The following is a 16,393-nucleotide window of genomic DNA, read 5'->3' as shown; positions in this document are numbered from 1 at the left end:
GCTTACTAACTGGCCTCAGGCAATGCTCAGTTTCTACACAGCATGACACAGCAAGAGCTCAGCAAACCAACAGGATCATGTGAAAAGTTGCAAATAATGAAGAATTACAACCAGAATCCTGAAGAGCACAGCCTGCTTTATTCTAAAAATCCATACCCAACTTTAGGTCAATGAGTCTCTTACCTGGCCAGGCCCACTCTGCTCTAGTCCCATGTTTAAGGAACCTTCTTCTGCTCTGGTGTGATATAGGACAAAGAACAGGGGATTAGGGCCCCCAATAGTACTCCTATTAGAAGCCAAAGTTTTGGATTTATATCTTGGATCTGCCATGAATTAGGAATGTGACCCTAGTTAAGTGATTTGACTTCAATTTTCTCATCTGTGAGATGATAGGCATTGAAAGTTAGATTATATTGGAAGGATCTTACAGCTATAAATCCTATAATCAATCTATGAAAAGTAACAAGTTAAAAATTGAGTTTACTTGCAAAATGAACAGAACCTTGAGTTCTCAAAGAAAAAAAAATCACCCAAGTAACTTCCCTTGCCCTCCCTGACAGTTCCCAGCTCTTGGGAGAAAAAGAATGAAATCAACTTTGTGACAGTCACCTCAGGATGACCAGTGGATTGCAGAGGCTCTCAAAGTTTCAAAGCTTAGCCAGCCTATTCATGGGACCTGATTTCTGGACAACTACTCCTTAGGATAAGGACACTAAAAATACAAATGGTTGGTTGGTTGGTTATTCAAATGGTCCTTGATGTCCACAATGAATGCCCAACACAACAGTTTAACTTGTACTACAAGTCAGGGAAATGTGGGGAGATGTGTCCAGCCAGAGACTAGGGAGAAAAGAGAAGCAGAAAAGGGTCCCTGGTCCTTACCCAACCGCCATTTTCTTGGATCCATGGGTCTAGGTGCTCATCCAAGTAAGTGGCCATCCAGGAGGTGATGCGTGCTACCAAGACTTCCATCTCTTTATCCACGCTTTCCACACACAATGCCCCTCCGAAGGAGAAGAATGCCACAATTCGGCCCCAGTTCACCCCATCCCGGAAGAGTTCATTCACTACCTGCTCAAAACTCTGATAAGCCGTCCCTGGAGTGATGTGGAGCTGGGATGTCAGATCACTGAATGCCCGCCGGTACCGGAGTTCAAATTCATCTCCTGCCTCCCTCAAAGCTTGCTTCACAGCAGCTACAGGAATTGTCTCATGGGCATCCAGGCTGCTGCTGTGTCCTGTGGCCCCACTCACTGCACGGCTGTCAGCAGGGTGCCAAGAGGGGCTGCCATTCACAGTACTAGGTATCTCTGTCCCTTCTGAGGCCTCAGTCCTGTTCTCATCTTCAAACTGACTCCAATTGTATCCCTTCTGTGAAAGCTTGTAAGAAAGAAAGTCAACCACCAGCTCCCGGTTACTGTGAGACATTTTTACATCAGGAATGGGCTGATCCAGTTCATTGTCCAAAGCACCTGCTCTCTGAGTCTGGGATCTGCTTGACAGCTCTCTTCTGAAATCCTGGGCAAAAATGCTGGTTCTGAACAGAGAGAGAGAGAACTTAAGGAGGTGGGGGGAGAAATGCAAAGGCCCCCTCCCCCTCTAGTATCTTATTCACCATCCCAAGGTTCTAGGTTTTCTTACAGATCTCAGTAATTTTCCATCTATCTTTCAAGAGACCGGGTCTGAGTTAAGACACAAAATCCACATCTAAGAGCTGATCCTCAGACCGGGCTCTCTTGATTATCATCTCCTCTCGGAAATGCCCCTTCCAGACGCACCATCCCCCACCCCAGGAATAACCTGGCATTCAAATCAGCTGGGCGAGCCCGGGCCAGAGACGGTGTGTGACGCCGGCCCCCTCCCTCCCGGCTGCAGGTTCGGAGCCCCGGAGCCGGCGCGCTCTCTCCCCCTCCATCGCCCGCATTGAGGGCAGCGCCGAGCCCGCTCCCGGCCCCCGGGACGGAGCCCGGCCCCCTCGCGGATCATTCCCGCCCCTCCGCGCTCCGGCCTACCGGCGAAGCGGGCGGGGAGGCTCCTGCCGGGCCGCCTTGCCCGAGGGGCGTGTAGCTGGGGTTGGTGTTCGGTTTGTTGTTTTGTGCAGTTGTTGCTTTATGAGCGTGTGTGGTTTTAATTTAATCCAAAGGGACCGGCCCCGGGGGAGGCTCCTCAATGGAAGCCGGGTTTCCGAGGGTGGATTCTCGACGCCGGTGACTTAACCCTTTTTCCCTTCCCCGACGCCGGGGAAGCGCCGCCGGGCGGGTGACCAGCGCGCTTTCCCTTCCCCCGCACCCCGCAAATGTCCTCAAGATCTAGGGGCGTCCGGGATGGGCTCGGGGCCCCTTCCGCTCGCCCCCGGCGGCGTCCGGGCATCATGGCTGCCAGCACTTCAGGACAAAGGAGCCGGAGCGAGGGTCGAGGGGCTTCGGCTGTCTGGGGGCGCTTGGCCCCGGCCCGCGCGGGCCCCGCTTCCCCCCAGGTTTTCTTTCGCGGGGGTACCACCGGACTCCCAGGACTCCTTCCCCAGCCCTCGGCTCCACAGCGCCGCCCGCCGGGGAGGTGCGGCCCGGCCCAGCCCGAGCCACCCACGTTGCCGGGCAACCGCCTTCCTTCCCTCCCGGCGCCCCCCAGACCCCAGCACAGGCTGGAGGGAGGGGGAGAAAGGGGCGTCCCGCCCACCGATCTCCCGGTGGCTCCGCCCCCCGACGGCCAATCAGCGAGGTGGTCAAGGCAGGGGGCGGGACACGAAGGCCTCCTTGTCGCCCTCCGATTGGGCGCGGTGCCCGTCACGCACTCCCCCTCCCCCTGGGGCGGCGCGCTCACCTGCGAGCCCCACGAGTAGAGGGGGGGCGACATCCCCTCCCCCGCCTGCGTTGTCCCAACAGCCGAAAGGCTCCTGTCGCCGATCTCCCGGCAGCAAGCTGAGAGCAGGTGGCCTGCGCGCCTGCCTGTTGGCTGCCTACCTGCCTGGCCTTTTCTGCCGGAGTTTGATTCCAGACGGACCCGGCCTCAGTTTCCCTTGAAAGAGGCCGGGGGAACTTGCGAGCTCAGTCACTTCCGGTGCCTTGGCAGCGCGCGCGTGCCCGAGACGTACATGGGAGCGCGCGCTCCGAGGCACCCCGCCTGTAGAAAATAGAGCGCCTCTTGCGGGCCATATAGGGTAGTGGCCAAAAACCTCTTCTCGTTGGACTAACTCTCATTCATTAAATCTATTCATTCATGACTAGTAGTAGTCTGGAAGGTATCTTAAAGTTCGTAATTCGATACATCAACACGAAAATCTTTTTTTCTCTTGTTCTTTATTTCCATAAAGTTCAGTAAACATTTAGCCAGCATCTACTACGTGCCCCGTCCTTTGCTAAGTGCTGGGATTTTATTTGAATTCATGTTTTAACATTGGCGCTGGATAGCTTATTTATAACTTAATTTTTCTACTATTTCTTTTGCATGTGAGGCGAATGAAAAACTGGGCCCAGAATTGAGTAGGGAAAGATCACTCAGACCTACCTTGGGAAAATGCAGTATTCTCAGTGATGCTAAGATGCCCCAGCTGCAAAAGACCGCTTTCTTAGCAGCAGCATTCTTCCGTTTATAATGTGTGGCTTTGTATATTTCATGACCAGTATATTGCATGTGACCAGTCACAATGAGTGGGAGGACAAACAGACGTCTTTGAGTCACTTAATTTAGTCTCGATTCCACGAATGAAAAAGAATCATAGTCAATGAAGTGCTGATTGAAATCTACATAGAAGGGACTCACACATCAATGAAATCCACGGAAATATCATTTGCCTATATAGATGGTAGAAATACAGATAGAGGGACAGCTAGGCGGCGCAGTGGATAGAGCACCAGCCCCAAGTCAGGAGGACCCGAGTTCAAATTTGATCTCCGACATTTAGCACTTCCTAGCTGTGTGACCCTGGGCAAGTCACTTAACCCCAATGGAACTACAGATAGATATGATGAAATCTTAACTTCTGCATCTGTTCGTCTGTCTCTACCTCCCTAGAGGTACTTTTTCTATGTATACCTTCTCTGAAATAAATCCAATCAAAGGAACTATTTCCTAAGCAAGTCCATACAAAGGTATGTAGACTCTCACTTGAGATTATTTAATTTTCTTGCTCTGTCCAATTCTCCCTTTTTTTTTTCTTTTCTCTCTATAACCCCTCAGTTCACTCTGCTAGATTGCTTGTCTCCCTTAAGGAGGAGGAGGATGTCACTCCTTACCTCATGCCCAAATAAATGTCCTTGTGCAAGCGGCAGCCCCAACATTTTTAGTTTACTCCAACAGATAGACATATACATTCTTGTTGAGTCATTCAAGTTAGGTCCAACTCTTCATGACTCCATTTAGGGTTTTCTTGGCAGAGGTACTGGAGTGGTTTGCCATTTTCTTCTCCAGCTCCTTTTATCAATGAGGAACTGATACAAACAGAGTTAAGTGACCTGACTCCAGGCTTGGCACTTTGCTGACTGCACTACCTAGCTGCCCCACATTTACTTAGCTACTTTTAGCCTTAGTTTCCTCTGCTGTAAAATGAGGATATAAATCACTTTGCGAACCTTAAAGCACTATATAAACATCAGTCACTATTATTCCCCTAATTGAACTTTCTCTTATAAGAAAGACAGTTAAAGAAAACTGTTAAATAAAAGAAAAACAGTTAAATGAAATCAACCAACAAAATTACCACATCTGAAGGTATATTAAACATCATTCATATGCTCATACTTTTTTATGGAAAAGAGGGGAATATATTTCAAAATGCAGGAGCAAAATTGTTTTGACTTTGTCTACTTAAATTCAAATGTGAAGAAGGCCACTAATCCAACATCTATTCAGCCACTAAAGTGATGCTTTAAAAGCATAGATCTGGTTTTATTAGTCAATCTGCTCAATTAACTCCAGTAGCTCCCTGAGACTTTTAGGATCAAATGCAAAATGCTTTGTTTGGTGTTCAAAACCCTTTATATTCTAGTGGTTGTAACCCCTAACCCCCAGTTTTTCTGGTATTTTTATATTTTATATTCTTCCAGATATTCTTCAGTCCAATGAAACTGGCCTCTTGATTGATCCAAGAACAAAAACATTCATATCTGAGACTTTCTCTGACAGTCTCCCGAGCCTAGGCCCATAATAACCAACTAGTCCACATATTAACCTCCCTGCCTTCCTTTAAATCCCAACTAAAATCCCATCTTTTGCTGGAAAGTTTTCCCCACTCCTAATTCTAGTGTCTTCTCTCTATCAATTATTTCCTATTTATCCTGCATATTTTTGTTTGTATGCTCTTTCTCCCATTAGACTCTTAAGTTCCTTAAAAGCAGAAACTCTTTTGCCTCTTTTTAATATTTCCATAATTTTATGGAAATTCTGACACACAATAGGCACTTAATAAATGTTGGTTGAATGACAGATTTCTTTTTGTCTTTGATTATGCCCAATAGTAGCACCATAAAAAGACATAGTTCCTTTTCTCACATAATTTCAATTTTTTCCAGAACTTTTGGACCAATTTACAATTCTTCCTCTTCTCAATCAATTAAATCAGCAAGAATTTATTAAATAATTATTATTGACAGGATTAAAAGACAAAAATAAAATTGTCCCTGCTTTCAAAGAATTTACTTTCTTTTGATCATTATTGCATCTATCTTCTCATAATCCCAACAACACTATTTCTATTTATCTTCTTGATGACTTTGAGAGGTAGTAGAATCTCAGAATTATTTTAATTAATACTTATCATTAGTGATTTGGAATGCTTTTAATGGTTATCTATAGCTTCCACTTTCTTTCAAAAATCATATCTCTGAATGATTTGGAACTATGCTCAAAAAGTTATGAAACTGTGCATACCCTTTGATCCAGCAGTATTACTATTGGGCTTATATTCTAAAGAGATTTTAAAGAAGGGAAAGGGACCTGTATGTGCAAGAATGTTTGTGGTAGCCCTCTTTGTCCAAAAACTGGAAACTGAGTGGATGCCCATCAATTGGAGAATGGTTGGGTAAATTGTGGTATATGAATGTTATGGAATATTATTGTTCTGTAACAAATGACCAGCAGGATGATTTCAGAAAGGCTTAGAAAGACTTACATGAACTGATGCTGAATGAAATGAGCAGGACCAGGAGATCATTATACACTTCAACAAAAAAAATATATGATGATCAATTCTGATGGACATGTCCCTCTTCAACAATGAGATGAACCAAATCAGTTCCAATAGAGCAGTAATGAATAGAGCCAGCTAACCCAGGGAAAGAACTCTGGGAGATAACTATGAACCACTACATAGAATTCCCAATCCCTCTATTTTTGTCCGCCTGCATTTTTGATTTCCTTCACAGGCTAATTGTACACTATTTAAAAGTCTAATTCTTTTTGTACAGCAAAATAACTGTATGGACATGTATACATGTATTGTATTTAACTTATACTTTAACATATTTAGCATGTATTGGTCAACCTGCCATCTGGGGGAGGAGGGAAGGGGAAGGAGGGGAAAAGTTGGAACAAAAAGTTTTGCAATTGTCAATGCTGAAAAATTACCCATGCAAATATCTCGTAAATAAAAAGCAAAAAAAAAAAAAAATCCTTTGACCTATTTCCATAGGTCTCTATTGGGAAATGGTTCTTATTGTTTTATATTTCTTGGACAAATCTTGGATAACAGGTTTTTATCAGATGTTTAATGTAACATTTAACAGTTTTATTACAACCTTATTAGTTTGGTGCAAAAGTTTTTGGTTTTTTGTCATCTGAAATTGTCTTTTTTGTCTTCTGTGATCTCTATCCTTTGATTATAAACTTTCCCCCTAACCATAGTTTTAAAAAAGTATCACCTTTTGCTCTCCAGTTTTTTCATGATATAATTTTTTTATATTTAACATGATTATCCACTTGAAGTTTATTATGTAATACATTTGTCTATGGAACATATCCTATATAATGTAATCTAAACCAATTTTTTGCTAAAACTATTTTTCAAGGTTTTTTTTCTTTTTTTAAAGTAATTTTACTAATATATTTTACTTTTACATCACGTTAGTTTTTCCAAGTCTGTAATGTTCTCTTGGTTCGGTTTTCTTGGGATCTCTGGAAACAGCCTTCTTGGGGTGTCTGGAAGCAGCATCTTTCTTATAGTCCAGATTCTTTATTATCGCCTTCCTGGGGCTGGGCAGCTTTCTGGAGAGCCTTTCAGACTGGCCTTGGTCTCAGTGGAGAAATGCAGGAGGAGAGCCTGCCATCAGTGGCCTGACTGAAGATCGAATGAATGGTTCTGTCTTCTCTGCCCTCTGAAAGCTTCTCCTCTGTGGCTCTCAGTCCCTGCTTATATGCTCCACACTGAGTATAAACCAATCATTATATAACTAGGAAACCATTATTTGTTGTACAATTAAATCAATCATGCTGAACCATGCTAAATTAGATAACCATTGTCTTTATCAATTCCACTGACAACACCTTGTTTCAAGTTCAGAGTTCTGGCCCATAACACAATTCCCCTAATTCTCACCCAGAAAGCTATTATGGAATGATTTCTGGGAATTTTTTTTCAGCATTTTTTGCCAAATAGAGCATCTTTCCCTTGGTACTTTATATTTAGGATTTTATCAAACAGTGGGCTATTATATTCAATTGTTTCTGCATCTTGCTGGTCTAGTTTTTTTCTACTCTCTATCTGCCTCCATCACTTAGTAACTATTACTCCTTTGACCTCTCTATCCAAATTTGTCACACAATCCAAATCCTAGTGTCAGTTGTCACCTGGTTTCCCAGGTCATACTTCCTCCTTGCTCAAATCCTCGTCATTTCATCTCTTCCAATACCTTATTTCCCCTGTATCTGTTCTTCATTCTCTTCCTGCCCTTCAGTCCCAAGCCATCACTCCTGCTCTACTCTCATCTTTCCTCCAATCTGAATCTTGATCCTGTGGTTAACCAATTCAACATTATACTCCCATCTACTCTTGAATCCCTTGTCCCTTTGTACTATTGCTACTCATGCTATGTCAATCCCAGTTGTGTAAACTCCCACCATCTGCCTCAACAATCCCTTTCTTAAGTCCCTATTATGTACTAGATACTGTACTAAGTGATGGGAATCCAAATACAAAGAATATAAAAAAGTCATTTTCTCAATACCTAGGGAAATGTTCTTGACTCAGTTCCTATATAAAACTGGTCCTACCAAGTTCATTTCCAAAAGAGACTGACTGCTAGATGAGGGCTTGCCTTAGATATTGGTAGCCTGGATCTAGAAGGTCACTCTGTTCCTGGGGGCAGTGAAGCTATTCTAGCTACAAGTCTGGATTCTGAAATGTTGGAATACTGAGTTACCTTTCTGACTTTTTGAAACTCACATGGTAGGAGCCTTCATTCCCTTCATCTACAATAGAAAAGAACAAAAGTGGTAGCCAAGGACCAATGCCTATTTCTTAGCCTCAGATAGGTTAAGAATTAAGAGGCTTAACTATCAACAAAGCAGCTGAAAGGACTGAGACAAGATAAATAGTGGAAGCTTCCTCAAGTAATCTAAGAACTTTCCATTCACCCCAAGAAGCTGAAGCTGACCAGAATTAGTTATAGAATATACTGCTTCCCAGAGCTCCAACATCTTGAACTGTTTTAACACCTCTTCCAGACTCTCCCAGAATCAAGCTCTTTGGGTTCTCCATTTGGAGAGATTGTGTCAACTGAGCAAGATGTACTCAGTGCATGTATTACACCTCCATTACATCAGGGTGGGGTGGGGTGGAGGCCGAGAAAGGCTTGAGAAAAGTTTTGGACCAGCCACTGTGGAAATTGTGACAGAGAATCAGGGAGGGTTAGTGAGGGCCCAGTCGAGATTAAATAACATAAATTTATAATGGATTTAGTTAGCATGGTTGTGTGACTTCCTATGTCCCGATTTACCTATGCAGGTTTATTACATTGCTTTTCTTTACCCACTCTATAATCCAGCCAAACTTGCATTGGCTTCCTTCCCCCTAATTTTTTGTTGTTCAGTTGTTTCAGTCTTGTCCGACTTTCCATGATCCCATTTGGGGTTTTCTTGGCATACTGGATACAGGAAAGATTCACTATTTCCTTCTTCAGCTTATTTTATAGATGAGGAAACTGGGACAAACTGGTTAAGTGACTTGCCCAGGGCCTCACAGATAGTACGTGTCTGAGGCCTGATTTGAATTCAGGAAGATAAGTCTTTCTGATCTCAGGCACAGCATTCTATGTACTATGTCACTTAGTTGCCTTTTCCCTCAAATACCTTGTATTTATTTTGTATATATAAAGAGAGGTAGCATATTATAGAGGATAACTAGCGAGTACCTGGATTCAGATCCCATCCTTGCACATAATGGCTATATTTCTATAGATGAGGGTTTTTTTGACCTCATAGTCCCATAGGTAAATCTCCAAGACCAAAATCTCCATTGATAGAAAGATTTTTTCTTAGCTAGCTTTTAATATCAATAAAATCACTGGATCTGTCCTTTTCCTTGCTCCTATATTTTACACGCTTCTTTATGTTCATATTGTCTCTATAAGAGAATTGAGGGCAAACTATTTCATTTTTTTGTATTTGTATCTCAATTGCCTTGTACATATTAAGTTCTTAATATATTCTGGTTGATTTATTTACTTTGTATTTCTTTTTAACCAATGCTAAATACTTTTCATATTTTTTACTCTCTAATAGAGTTTAAGATCTAGTAATTGTTTTATTTCCTTTGTTCATACTTTTTCATGATATTCCTTGAGATTCCAGACTTTTTGTTCCTCTAAAGTAATTTTGTTATAATTTTATCTAATTCTACAAAGTAACCTGTGGCATTTATAGCACCCATATAGCTGGAATGCTTCTTAAATGCAAAAGACATTTAAATGTGTTAATAATGCAATGAAGAAGTATAAATTCTTAATTGCCCATCATGTGGTACTCTATTGGAGCCAAGATCTCACTGGTCTTCTCAGTTTTTTTCAGACTATATCTGCCTTCCTAAAAGGAATTCAGTATACTCACTGACTAGTAGAAAGCTCTCAGCCTGTAAATGCTGATACTTGTTATCCAGTCCACCCAGTTCTATTGCATTACACAATTTGGTTCAAGCCCTGGTGCCCTTATCTAAAATTAATAAAATAGTACTCAAGATACTAAAATATAAAATCCCTTGTCTGCACACATATCATGAATTCTCAGTTCAGTTGGTCTCCCTTCTTTGTTCACAATCTCTTGCATTCATACATTCAAAAACTTAGCAACTATAGTCCAAGTTTATTGTACAAAGGGCAACTGAAAAGAGGAAAATCCCACAACTTTTGTATGTACTCATTTGTTTTCAGTCAGCTTCTCATATACCTCCCAGTTCTTTAGATGTGGAAGGAGAATTCCAGAGCATATGCTTATTCCAAAGCTCACAGAAAGGAATAATGGGAAAGAGTATTTATAATGCATGCCAGAATTGTGAACTATGAACAAGGGAAAATGGAGGAGAAAGGGTGATGAAAACCAGTATCTCCCTTCCAGATCACCACCCAGCAGGATTCACAATGATTGGCAATCTTAGCAACTTGGGGTCTTCTTTCTCTTTGACACTCTAGTCTCTTGACTCTGCCTCTGCTCCCATAGTCTTAGTGTCTGACCTTCTTGCTCCCTAGCATGTTGCTTTTTAATACCAGTTCTTAGGAACAGCGGTGATGCAATTACAGCCTTGGCCATTTTCATCAGGCTCATGGAAAGTCCGCAGTCTGAAGCCAAAGTCAGTGACTTACTGGCCTCCATCACCTTCTCGAGAGCCCAGAATTCTTAATCCAATGGCACTTGAAGAAACAGAGAAAGCCAACTCTGCAGAGCTGCATTGGAGGAAGAATAAGAACTATCAGAAACTTCTCTGTCATTTTCTCTTTCTCTGTCTTTATTTCTCTTTTTCTGTCTCTTCTTCTCTATCTCCATCTCTGTATCTCTCTGTTTTGCTCTCTTTATAGCTCTCTTCCTCTCTCTTCCCTCCCTCCTGTGAACTTTCTCTCTCTCCCTCTCCCTTCTTCCTTCCCCTTCTGTCTCTTTCTCTGTCTCTTTTTCTCTCCCTCTCTTTCTCTGTCTCTCTTTCCATATGTCTGTCTATCTCTATTTTTGTTTCTGTTTCTCTCTGTGTCTATTTTTGCCTCTATTTCTCTGTGTGTGTCTCTGTCTCATTCATTTTTGTAAGATTGAGTTTCAAATTTTCTTTTTTCCCTCCTTCCTTTCCTCTTTCCCCTCTCTCCCATCTCCCCTACACAGCAAGCAATTTGATATATTATACATATGCAATCATTTTTAAACATATTTCCATTAGTCATGTTTAAAAGAAAAACCAGAACAAAAGGGAAAACCATAAGAAAGAAAAAGCAAACAAATTTTTTAAAAAAGGTGAAAACAATGTTTTTATACAGTCTCCATAGTTCTCTCTCTGAATGCGGATAGCATTTTCTTTTTTTTATTTTTCTTTTTATTATAGCTTTTTATTTACAAGTTATATGCATGGGTAATTTTACAGCATTGACAATTGCCAAACCTTTTGTTCCAATTTTTCCCCTCCTTCCCCCATCCCCCTCTCCCAATGGCAGGTTGACCAATACATGTTAAATATGCTAAATTATAAATTAAATACAATATATGTATACATGTCCTAACAGTTATTTCACTGTACAAAAAGAATCGGACTTTGAAATAGTGTACTATTAGCCTATGAAGGAAATCAAAAATGCAGGTGGACAAAAATAGAGGGATTGGGAATTCTATGTAATGGTTCATAGTCATCTCCCAGAGTTCTTTCTCTGGATGTAGCTGGTTCAGTTCATTACTGCTCTATTGGAACTGATTTGGTTCATCTCATTGCTGGAGATGGCCACGTCCATCAGAATTGATCATCATATAATATTGTTGTTGAAGTATATAATGATCTCCTGGTCCTGCTCATTTCACTCAGCATCAGTTCATTTAAGTCTCTCCAGGCCTTTCTGAAATCATCCTGCTGGATGCGGATAGCATTTTCTAAACCAAGTCTATTGGAATTGTCTTGAATGAATGTATTGCTGAGAAGAATCTATCATACTTGATCATCACATCATCTTGTTACCATATATGATACTCTCCTAATTCTGCTCACATGACTCAGCATCAGTTCCTATAAATCTTTTCAGACTTTTCTGAAATCAGCTTGCTCATTATTTCTTATACAACAACAATCCGTATTCTCAAAGAGCTCACAATCTAATGGGAGAGATAAAACTCAAACAACTCTTTGCACACAAACCATATACAGGAAAATTAGAAATAATTAACAGGAAAACCATTAGACTCAAGATTAGGAAAGTCTTTTAGTGCAAGATGCAATTTTACCTGGGTTTTCAGGGAAACCAAGGGATGGAGATGAGTTAGGGAGTGAACTTTCCAGGCATTCCAGTTCAATCCCAATTTATAACAAAATCCAGATTCTGATAGCTGTTTCCTATGGACTTGCTTTTTTTCAAGGAGTTCAGTGTCTGGATCACAGATTTCTTTTCCAACCCAATTTGTTCCTTCAATTTTGTTCTTCAACCTATAATATGATGTTACCTCAAACATTCTAACTTTCAAGTTCCTCAATATAATCAACCAATGACCTTCTCCTACATTTTAAGCTATTACAAAAATGTACAACAGATTCCCCCCTTAATTATAACACACTCCTCTATCCTTGGGAAGAGTGGGCTCAATTTACAATGGTTACCACTAAATATTCAAAGCTATCAAATTCCCTTCTGAGTGCTTCTTAATTGATACATGTCACTCCCTTGTAGAAGAAAGAACATGATGTCCTAGCTGCTGAGGCCAGTCCACTACTAGGATCCCTCAGCTAAACTCTCTTGTAGTTTTATTCCTTCCACAGTTAGGAAGCAGGAAATCTGGTGGCCCTATACCAAAAGGAAAGCAGTTACAAACAGGTGGCCCTATTCTCAAAATCTACTTGCCTGGAAGAACATGCTCATGGGACAGCAAGAAGGAAACCTCCCTACCAACCCTTCAGAGCTCAGAAAGTTGTCCATTTGTGGACCATGATAAGGAAAATTAACCCTTTGGTCCCTTTTTGCCTTTAGTATTCATAATCTGTTCTGGATCAACCACTAAGGAATTAATTTTTTTTTTCTTTACTACAAAACAAGCACACAGTATCCGAGGAAGTCAGATCTTGGTGACTCTAGATCAGTCATCCTATTATGCTTCCTAGTGGCCTCTAGAATACCTGCAAATTTTCCAAATATGTTTGGACCCTTCCTTTTTGTGTGTCATGCACTTCTAAGAGCAGTTTACCCATATGGCAGTGGAAAGAGGCTCCTTTTCATGATCTGAGAAAGGGCTCCCATTGGTCAGATCTCTGTAAGTCACTGACAAAAGAATTGCATGTTAAAACAATACTGAAGTTCTACTTTACCCCATCATTTGACAATAATGACAAAAAAGGAATGACAATTGTTGGTGGAGATGAGAAGACAGGCATACTAGTACATTCTTGATGAAGTTTTTAATTGGTCCAGACACTCTGGAAAGAAATTTAAAACTATACCCCAAGAGTCACTAAATCATGTATTTCTTTTGACCCAATGATTTGACTTCTAATTCATAACCTAAAAATAGCAAAATAGGAAAAGGATGTACAAAAATATTTAGTGCAATACTTTTCTTATAGCAAAGATTTGGGGAATGACTGAAGAAATTATGGTATGTGAATGTTCTGACTTATATGTATTAAGTATCCCATGATAATATAAGCTCCTTTCACACAGAAACTATTTTTGCTTTTTCTTGGTATCTTAGTAACCTAGAACATTATAAATGTTAAATGCTTGTTGATTGATTATTTACTATCCATTTACGTGATCAAGGTAGGTTGAAGATGAATACCATGGAAATTAAGGATAATTAATTGGGAAGGCAGGTACATCAGAATCTATATTAAGCCCTGAGTATTGTGCTATTGTTCAGTTGTTTCAGTCCTGTCCTGACTCTTTGTAACCCCATTTGGGGTTTTCTTGGCACTCACTTTCTAGAGTGGTTTGCCATTTCTTTTTCCAGATCCATTTTACAGATGATGAAACTGAGGCAAATAGTTAAGTGACTTGTCCAGAGCCACCCAGCTAGTATGTGCCTAAGGCCAAATTTGAAATTTCAGTATTCCTATCTCCAGGCCTGACACTCTAACTATTGTGCCACCTAGCTGCCAGCTACTAACTTAGTATTGTAGGGCTCTTTGAAACATAACTGCCAAGATTTATTTCACAGTGTCTGGGCTGTGGGTTCATGATTCTTATATATATGTATATATTTGCTTCTTAAAATTTAGTAGCTATTTGTGCCATAGCCTTCCTCTAGGGAATAAATAAGTTGATATTATTTGTTAATATATATGTATATATATAAAGTTGTACTTAGTTGTGTTAATAATAAGGTCTTTTCTTCATTGTGGGATGTTTGTATTCTGAATTAACAGTCATGTATAGAATCTTTTTTTCTTTGTTGAATATTCATTTATTTATTATAGCTTTTTATTGACAAAACATATACATGGGTCATTTTTCAGCATTGACCCTTGCAAAACCTTCTGTTCCAACTTTTCCCCTCCTTCACCCTACCCCCTCTCCTAGATGGCACGTAGTCCCATTCACGTATAGAATTTCAAGAGAAAGCTCCATAAAGCACCTTTGTTTGAGGGCTTTTGATCTTCACTTAAGAGAACAACCCAAGACTATTCTCTTGGCAATGGACAGGCAATTTAGAAGCAGCACTCCTAGGAAAGACTCTAGTACATTTTAATTGGCTTCTATCCTGCATAACTATGTAGATTTAATTACTTCTGGCTTTCTTATGAATTGTCCCTGAAATCAGCAGGCTGAGTCTCTACTTTTTCCTCTAATTATAAATTTAAAAGCTAAGTGTTCACCAGGGCCCACATAGCTCCATGGCACCTGGAAAGATACTCCATAGCATTCACTCGCCCTTTATTTTCCAGTTTTGTTGGAAAACATTTCAATCCTTTATTTCCATCCTTTTCAACAAATTATTTTGATCAAAGATCTCAAAGTATAAATCTGGAAATGGAGATGATACATTATATTACCCACCCCTTATCATCTGGAAACCATGAAAAACCTGTAGTAACTAATACATCTAGTATGGATCTTTTCCTACTCAAAAAGAAAGATGCGAAGACATCTTGGAAGCTGCCATACCATCAAATCAATCCAGATACAAATTTGGAAGAGCATCCCCCTCCTGTTTCCAGCATTTCTGAAACCAAGGTTAATTGGGCAGTATATCCTTTAATAAATCCTATTTGGACAAATACGTTTTGTGCATGCTTTTCTCCTTGATTTCCTAGTATGACTGCTGAATGACTACAATATTATCCATTTGAAGAGGCTTGCCATTAAATGCAAGAAGAGAAAACGATCATCCAAGATAGGGGAATGCAATAATAGAGCTACTGAACTAGTACTTTTCATCTTCTTGTCCTTCTTCTTTTCCTTCTCCTTCTTCTCCTCCTTCTCCTCTACTTTCTCCTCCTCCTCCTCCTTCTCCTTTTTTTCCATCTCCTCCTTCCTTTCCTCCTCCTCCTCCTCCTCCTCCTCCCTCCTCCTCCTCCTCCTCTTCCTCCTCCTCCTCCTCCTCCTCCTCTTCCTTCTTCTTCTCCTTCTTCTTTTCCTTCTCTTCCTCCTTCTTTTCCTTCTCTTCCTCTTTTTCCTCTTCCTCCTCCTCCTTCTTCTTTTCCTTCTCCTTCTTTTCTTCCTCCTTCTCTTTCTCCTTTTTTTCTCCTCTTCCTCCTCCTTCACCTCCTTTTTCTCCTCCTCCTTTTCCTTCTTCCTCTTCTTGTTCTTCTCTCCCTCTTTGTCTTTCTCCTCCTCCTTCTCCTCCTCCTCGTTCTCCTTCTCCCTTTCTCTCTCTCGCCTCTTCCTTTTCCTCCTCCTCCTCCTTCTCTTCCTTCACCTTCTCTTTTTCCTTCTCCTCTTCCTCCAACTCTTCCTTTTCCTTGTTCTCCTCCTTGTCCTTATTCTTGTCTTCCTACTCTTCCTCCTCCTCCTCCTCCTTCTTCTATCAGTTAAGTGACTTGTTCAGAATCACACAGCTAGTAACTGTGAAGCATCTGAGGATGGATTTGAATTCAGATCCTCCTGACTCCGAGGATAAACTGAACTTCTTAAGAAAGAAGAAATGATTTAGCATCTGAAAGATAACTACTTCCAGCATCTGAGTACAGTAATGTCTGATTGGAGTGAAATTCAAATAAGGTGAGGACACTGAGTGATGGTAGCCAGTAGTCTGCAAGGGGAAGCCTATGTCTTCTTCTGATGGTGTTGGTATTGGAAAA

The 16,393-nt window shown here is 41.0% G+C and overlaps 1 protein-coding gene across 5 annotated transcripts in view; it reads right to left on the bottom strand.

Annotated features, from left to right (window-relative positions):
* Nucleotides 1–3,088, bottom strand: part of BCL2L1 (BCL2 like 1) — a 47,588-nt gene extending 44,500 nt beyond the window's left edge. The window contains exons 1-3 of one of the 5 annotated variants that reach the window (XM_031954134.1): nt 1,801–1,942; nt 883–1,537; nt 184–235 (exon numbers count right to left, since the gene is read on the bottom strand). In XM_031954134.1, coding sequence (XP_031809994.1) covers nt 184–235; nt 883–1,428 — 598 coding nt within the window. In that variant the 5' untranslated portion in view covers nt 1,429–1,537; nt 1,801–1,942. Of the gene's footprint in view, nt 1–183; nt 236–882; nt 1,538–1,800; nt 1,947–2,012; nt 2,269–2,820 lie in introns of those variants that run through there. The other 4 variants (XM_031954135.1, XM_031954133.1, XM_012553618.3 and 1 more) reach the window with 4 other exon arrangements.
* Between the last annotated feature and the right edge of the window lie 13,305 nt (nt 3,089–16,393).

Source organism: Sarcophilus harrisii, chromosome 2 (assembly GCF_902635505.1).
Source record: "Sarcophilus harrisii chromosome 2, mSarHar1.11, whole genome shotgun sequence".
In the NCBI taxonomy this organism is placed as follows: domain Eukaryota; kingdom Metazoa; phylum Chordata; class Mammalia; order Dasyuromorphia; family Dasyuridae; genus Sarcophilus; species Sarcophilus harrisii.
This window is presented reverse-complemented; position numbering and strand designations above follow the sequence as displayed.